A 7,539-nucleotide genomic window follows, 5' to 3' on the forward strand; every position below is an offset into this window, starting at 1 on the left:
AATGCCGACTTGCGCAACTCTCGCGCCGTTCCTCGGGACATCTTCGATTTTCGAATACTAAGCGCCGTCGCCTGCATTTATCATACCTCTACGCACCTGGCCGATCGCTTGCGATAACCGTTCCGCGTCGCTGGCCAAACGGAACGACACGGGTCGGGAATTCCGACTCGAGAACTTTCCAACTGTTTCTCGGTATCCATCGACGTGGTGTGCCATCTCCGACGCGTTGTCGCGGAAATTGGAAACGATGGTCAGGCCTGAGCGAGCTCCAAGACGAGGGAAATATTCGCGACAGTGACGCGCGTCACCTCGGAACGACGGTGGATTAAGTAATCTAACCGTAAATTAGTTCGGGCTGCTCCGTCTGACCACTGCGGCCATTATCTACTTGCGTGGCTGATCGACGAATCCCGTCTACCCGTATCACTGTTCCACCAATTGCTTTCTGGGATCGACACGCTTCTCCGTAATCCATCGCTCGCGATCGCAATCGCGTAATTGTAATCGCGATTGTAATTACTTAATCGTCGGAGAAATTCTCGAGTAGCTGCGTAATCGCGGAATGTATCGCGAGTTATGGCATAAGGCGCGAAGGATATCAGGTGTAGGTTCGATACTCATCGCGTTGCTTAATCCTTGCGGTAATCGAATAACAAGTGCTCGTAAATTTTTACGGCTCGGGTAACATTTTCCCAGCCGCGAAACATTTCCCCTTTCTATTTCATTTCTGCGAGAGCTCCTCGTCTGTCTTCCGGCGAATTCCTCGCCGCTAATTATCGCACCGGCTGTGTGCCGTACTCGCGCCATTCCCTAGGACGTATCCGCGCTCTCGCCGATGGCCGTTTTCCTGATGGACCCGTGTCCACTTCCACTCTCCAAGGAAGTTACGTGAAACGTCGAAAGCGACCGTGTACCCGTGATTGCAGCGAATGCGGTTAATGGCGGTAATAAAATCGCATCTCGACAGCTCCGACTCGCGATGCTACGATAATTGCATCAGGGAATCCTGTGTATCGTGACGCGTATGTCGCGAATGATCATCCACGGATGTGCAAGCGAGGCCATCCGATTTCGCGACGCGTCGTAAGACGAATCGCAAGACGGAACCTCGCCTGGGAACCGATCGAACGATCGGTTCTGGTAGGCGTCACGATCATCGATCACCGAGAAGCGAGAGACGGGCTACTGAAAGCCATAGAGACGTCTTCGTTGCTTTCTTCTGCGAGCCGATATCTAGTCACGGAGGAGCGTTACGAAACGGTTTGTTGGCTTTTCCTCGTTCAGCGACACGTGCGTTCCACGACTCCGTCGTCTCTCGTAATTTAACCGCCTCGCGAATCGGCGAAATTCGTAGGGACAATCCGGCGAGAGAGCCGATTTAGTCGACGTGCCGACCTTTCGCAGCCAGATCGGTATCGCTTTTACACGATGATCCATGTGCTCCTCCGTACACTCGGCTTAACCTCGTTACGTAACGATCCACTGCTACGTTCTTCCACGGTTGATCGATCGTAAATACTTTGCTCGTTGTATGACTCAGCAGATTCGCTTCTTGCGATTTCGTACAAGTTTAAATGCGTACGTAAATGCATTGCGTGTACCAGCACGTGCGTGTACGAGTATCGCTAGCTAGATCGTAGCTCGAGTTGCCTCTGCACATTCCCTCTCGCGAATCGAACTCTGACTAGTCTCTCTCCGAAAAATATTCTCAAAGTCAAGGGAATCATCTAAGCAGACGAGGCGTGCCTTTCAAGTTTTTCTCCGAACGTTGAGAATTATACAAGAGCGAAGACTTTGCTCGGATGAGAGGACTTCGACGTTCGTCGTCTGAGAAGAAATCGCGAATCATAAACGCTCCCCTCACGGATGCTTTCGTGAGTCAAACCTGACCTGTCTGACATCCTACTAGGAAACGTACTACGAGTCAAGAGAATCCTATTCTTCGGGACCAAGCATCTCTCATCCTCTTTTTCCAAAGGTCACGAATTATACAGGATTCGAGGCTTCAACTGCTCCAGCTGCTACGGATTTCATCCTTCATCCTCCAAAACGGAACCGCGAATTATAAATACTTTCCACGAATGGAACTCGATTCTCTTCGAGAGTATCCTCGTTCTCTATCGCTAGGAATAATTCAAGACTCGTCGTTTTGTGCAGCCACGGCAGGCTTGGTCGTTCCTCGTCCTGGAGGAAATTATAAACACGAATCAACCTCAATCTTGCTCGTACCTGACTACAAAATACCCTAACCATCGAGAAGAATCATCTTCCCTGATGAAATTTGTCTTCCATCCTCTCTCTTTCATCAGTTTCTCGACGTTCGAAGTTTCGTACAACAACGACGTCGTCGTTGGAGAAGAAATCGCGATTCCCTACGCGATCACCAAGTGCAGAGAAACCGTCAGTCGAATCTCGGAGAAATGTTTGCACGGCCTTGGATGGCGATACGTTTCAGAGAAACGGGTTACTTTTCGCCGGTGTAAACGGCATAATATCGCCGCGTGTCGGCGCACAGGTACGATACGCGTTGCCCAATGAACCGGCGAGCGTGAGCGAAAAGAAAGCCGCTTTCTTACGTAAGTCTGCACGCTCGCTCTTTCTAAACTGACCGAAGTCCGCCGTGGCACACACGTAAGCCAGCCAAGGCTTCGGTTTTAGGGCCGATCCCGGCTCATCCGCTTCGCTTTTACCGCGTTATCGCTTGCACGAGATTCTTCAGACGATCCAACTTCGCCGAAGATCGATCACGAAGCCTGTGCAAAGGCACGAAGCCTTTGAGAGACACTCGCAGCGAGTTGGAGCATTTCCAAGCGAGCTGGAAGAACGAGGAAGTCGAGAGGAATGGCGCGAGCGATTAAGGCGCGGGATGATCCAAGCGCGATTCGCTGGAAAGCGAGCTAATCGTGAGAGAGTTACTCGAGACTCACTTTTGCGATTCCACGGTTCCAACTGGATTCAAAGGTGACGCTAATTCGCAGATCATCTGGGTGATCCGCGAGCGAGATGCTCTTCGAAGCAGCGGCTTTGCAGCTTGACCGTGACTGGGTCGCCAGTCGACCCTGCTTTGTCCGTGACTCGATTGTCGATCGATCCACAGCTTTCCGTAACACCGTCGTGACTCCTTTCTGACTTAACCCCTTGCCTCGCCATTTAACCCTTCGGTCGCCATTTCATCAAATTTCGAAGCTCGATATTAACTGATATATCAAGTTTAAGATAATGTAACGGTGCGCGAGATAACGAAATGAAACAATTCTGCGTGTTAATTATTATACGATTTCTTATCCACTGCTCGAAAAGTATCATTAGCCTTGTAGCCGAAAATTTTTCATCTCGTACCCTTCTTTATCCAAAAAATCATCGGCGCGTGCTATAGTTAACAACAACGTCGTACACGATGAGACATGTCCAAATAGGTCTGGTCACTCGGTGCGAACGCGACGAGGAATAACACGCAACTGAACGAGGAAAACGTTGCCGAAAATTAACCAGGACTCTGACCTCTGATGTTTACGAGCCACGTCTCCCGCCCGTGATACTCGTGTTCGACCCGATCCCCTTATACTCCTTACCAGGAATAGGCGGAAATATTGTTTACAATATATTTGCTCAACCGTTGCACCGAGGTGAAACTTTGGACCCTCGTGCTGTTTTGTCGAGCTAGCAATTCGTCGTTTCATTTGCTATGCTCAATTAGCGTGGCTTGCGTCACGAGTACTCCGATTGGCATCGCTGGCTTTAAAATGCATGCGTTTTTCATCCTCGTTACTTGCATCCGACTACGTAACTGGGCAGCTCGGGTTCCGGTCCTTTTCGATATAAAAACTCGATAAAAACGCATTAAGATGCATTGGCGAGAAGCAGTTGCATAAAATTTCGTCTTTTTCTGCCGCAGTGACGCGACAGCAGGAGGTGGCGGTGATCTGACCAACACGGACAACATGCAGAACAACTCGGATACCACTCTGGACATGTCGATAACGCCGAGCACGGTGATGGCCACGCCAGGGTTGAACAACCCTACGTGGAACCGGCAGCAGGCGGTCAGCGTGCGGCATGCGTTCAAAACTTACGGGAGCAGCAAGAACCCGAACCACGTTATCCAGAATCTTAGCATGACCGTGGCGAAGGGATCCATGTGAGTAACCTCGTGATCCAGCCCGGTTCTCCCTTACTTTCGCTGAATCGTAGCTCGCACCGGTAAATCGCGATGGCAATTTCAGCGAGACAATGAGGTTTTACCTTTTCACGAATTCAAGCTCAGCCCGGTTTCCGGAACACGTAATTATCGGTTCGAATTCTCGGTGAAAGCGATCAAGATACTGCGGGGAACGAGAAGATTTATGGTTGCTAGAAAATGTGCACATTCGATACCCGGTTGAATTATTTATCAGCGGAGCAGCTGAGCAGGAGCAGGTCGGAAACAGGTAATCCTTGATTGCGCTAATTGCCGTAGCTGTGACGTCTAAGCTGTGACGAAATCGGTTCAACCTGCTTCCTTCGACCGGGACGAAACCTGTGCACCGTAATCGACGTTACAACGCCAGTCACCTGGTCCTTAAAATGCAGCTCGAGCGAAGGAGCTACGCAGGCAGAGACGGACGAAAGGCAGCTTTCTTAGAAAGCGACGACCAAAGAGGATCAACCGAACGTGACGAGCTCTCGCAGATCTTGGACGCTTCTCCAGCTGAGGAACCGCTGTCTGTCACGCGCGATTCGCCATGGGATCGACTCTGCTCGAGCGTGGAATGTCATTTACGCGGAAACCCTACGCGATTTCCAGCTGGGTTCAATGTTTCCGGGATAAAACGAATCCCGCGAAGCACCGTTATCCACGTTGCGTAATTTCATTACGCACGCCGCAGCCCATTATCTTCGCCGCTATTACGAATATTGGCTTTTACGCTATGGGAGCACGTAACTAGCGCGCAATTACACGAGCGGGCCCGCGCAGAAGATCGTCGATCTCGCGTACAGATCTCGCGTAATGTATACACCGACTCGTGGATCCTCCAGTGTCTCTACGGTTTGCAGGAAGTCGATTTGTTTGCGATTCTGATAAGCGTTCGCTTCGCTGTGATTCCGAGAAGAGGAACCTTCGAGATACCGTAACTCGAGGCAAACGAGAAATCGGAAACCGTGTGAAGCATCGTTTTCGCGATAATCGCGTCTCGTTTAGATAAAACGGCGAAACCGCAGCTGAAAAGTACCCGCGAAGACTTTGTAGCTGATAGATCTAGACCTCAAAGTCTATAAAACAAAGCGTGACTCATTTTTCCTCTTTTCTGTCTCAGTTATGGACTCTTGGGTGCCAGCGGATGCGGCAAAACCACCTTGCTGTCTTGCATCGTCGGTCGAAGGAAATTGAACTCTGGCGAGATCTGGGTACTCGGCGGCAAGCCAGGTAATAAGAAATCCGGAGTTCCAGGGAAAAGGGTCGGTTACATGCCGCAGGAAATTGCTCTGTACGGGGAATTCAGTATTCGAGAGACCATGATGTACTTCGGCTGGATATTCGGCATGTGCACCGACGAGATCGCGGAGAGGCTCCGATTTCTGCTGCAATTCCTCGATCTACCGTCCCAGAATCGACTGGTGAAGAATCTTAGGTGAGCGAAATTAATCTCGATCGCTGTTGAACAGGTTCTTTGGTCTTTTTCTCGCGTTACGAAGTCCTCGAACTTTCCACCTGTTAACGACGGATTTCTCGTTTGATTACAGCGGGGGCCAGCAGCGAAGAGTGTCCTTCGCGGTTGCCCTGATGCACGATCCCGAGCTCCTGATCCTCGACGAGCCGACCGTAGGCGTGGATCCTCTTTTGCGACAAAGGTGAGTTCCCGTCGACGTGCACAGTGTGTCAGAAGAAGTTGTCGATCGAGGACTCATCGCATGTTTGCTCGCTCGTTTAATAGAATGATAGGCGTCTGATACGTTCATTTAGGTGATTGACCATAATCTATACCGACGAGGAGTCATCTGCCTAAAAATATCCACGGAGAAACCAGTTCCACCGGAGATTCATTCGTCGCTTTAGAAACGAATAAAGTTTCCTTCTGTTTAGTCTCGAACATAACTTTCTGTTAAATTATTCCTCCTTTTTCTGTTACGCTCTTTCTAATCGTCGTTAAACCGGACTTTCATACGAAATATCAGCCAACATTGTGATAAAAACTGGCAGACTCCTGGATGAAACCTGTGCCGAAGTTTCGTCGATACTCCGAAGCATTAAAGTCTCGGTTAAAGAGCAGTAAAGACCGAAATGACTGGAAGAATTAGGAAAAAGGGGAGGAATTTCATCATCCTCCGGAACGATCAAATGACAGGAGCAAATAGCGCGTAACAGCGGAGAGGAAATGTTGCACGATACGTCGCGCCTTTAGGATTCACTTTTTAAGTGAAAGTTCCGCTTGCCTGGACGGACCTGAACGAGAAGAAAATTAGGTATAAAGGTGGCTGAACGTAGACTTGCTGCTTCTGCATCTAAAGGACCTTTTGTTTCCAGTCAGTTGCATGGGGAAAATTCACGCCTTATCTACGGGAACCAATTTCCACGCCAGTTTCCTTAAGTATCTGCAACCTTGTTAACGTTTTCCAGCCCGAATGGTACGCCCAACTAAACACGAACGTTTCAGATGCGTGTCGCGGACGCTTTTACCAAATACTCCACTTACACTTTCCACTTTACACTGAATGGATCCTTAAAGAAGAAAATTCAGCGTGCTTCACGGTCTGCCAAGAAGCCGCCGAGTGTAGCAATAGAAGTCCAGAAAGGGACATTAAAGAGCGGAGAAACGATTTCGTCGGGGCAAGTGAGTTTCATTCGCGTTATGAAATGACGGTGGCAGGCCGCTTTTCAATTACCATCGCCAGGAATGTGGAAAAGTATGCTAGTCGCGTTTTACTCGTGACCACCTCTCGCGCCGGCACGAGAATGTCCGTAATTTACATTTCTACCGAGATATCGTTTACGATCCTCGATAAATTTTCCTTGAATATCGACGCGCGTAATTGTGTCTGGGGAAGATTCACCTCGCTCACAATGGACTTTGCTTTCGAATTGACCGCAGGAAGGAGACGTATCATCCTCGACAGCCAAGGTGCTGGAGTCTGGAAAATGTTGCGTTAACCTACTTCGAGTCCTTTGCATGACACGGCGCAGGAAATTTCGCAAGCTATGCTTGTGTACGCTCGTATAACGAGCTTAACGATGCCGGTAATCTGTTATAAAAATGGAAAATTGAGCCGTGATTGAGTGCGTTTCTAAATATCGCTGTACCAGTGATTGGATGAATTTTTTCTCCATTAATAACGTTGGATTTACGACTATATATATGATACGTTTAAGATAAATACGATAAGAGACATGCGACGAATATAAATGTAGAACTTCACTGGGAAATCTAGAGAACATGCTTTTCTTTGCCTCTTTGCAGCTAAAACCTACCTCGAGATTATTTTCTTTTCCGAAACCTCGACTTCCTGGCTCGCAACGTCGGATAAATCCTTTGCAACTACTGCAGATTTATCGCTCTTCGTCCC

At 49.1% G+C, this 7,539-nt stretch overlaps 1 protein-coding gene and 1 long non-coding RNA gene across 5 annotated transcripts in view; both read left to right on the top strand.

The window, feature by feature from the left end:
• The window catches only part of snu (ABC-type transporter snustorr), a 33,167-nt gene that overhangs the window by 20,066 nt on the left and 5,562 nt on the right, over positions 1–7,539 (top strand). For all 4 annotated transcript variants that reach the window (XM_017907536.1, XM_017907537.1, XM_017907538.1 and 1 more), the window contains 3 exons: positions 3,896–4,138; positions 5,295–5,609; positions 5,722–5,829. In XM_017907536.1, the coding sequence (XP_017763025.1) occupies positions 3,896–4,138; positions 5,295–5,609; positions 5,722–5,829 (666 nt within the window). The remainder of the gene's footprint in view (positions 1–3,895; positions 4,139–5,294; positions 5,610–5,721; positions 5,830–7,539) is intronic.
• On the top strand, positions 6,290–7,208 carry LOC108552856 (uncharacterized). Its single transcript, XR_001890593.1, has 3 exons — positions 6,290–6,441; positions 6,503–6,809; positions 7,068–7,208. It is a non-coding gene; the product is annotated as an uncharacterized LOC108552856 (long non-coding RNA).

This window comes from Eufriesea mexicana, unplaced genomic scaffold (assembly GCF_001483705.2).
Source record: "Eufriesea mexicana isolate 0111107269 unplaced genomic scaffold, ASM148370v2 scaffold8199, whole genome shotgun sequence".
Lineage (NCBI taxonomy): Eukaryota > Metazoa > Arthropoda > Insecta > Hymenoptera > Apidae > Eufriesea > Eufriesea mexicana.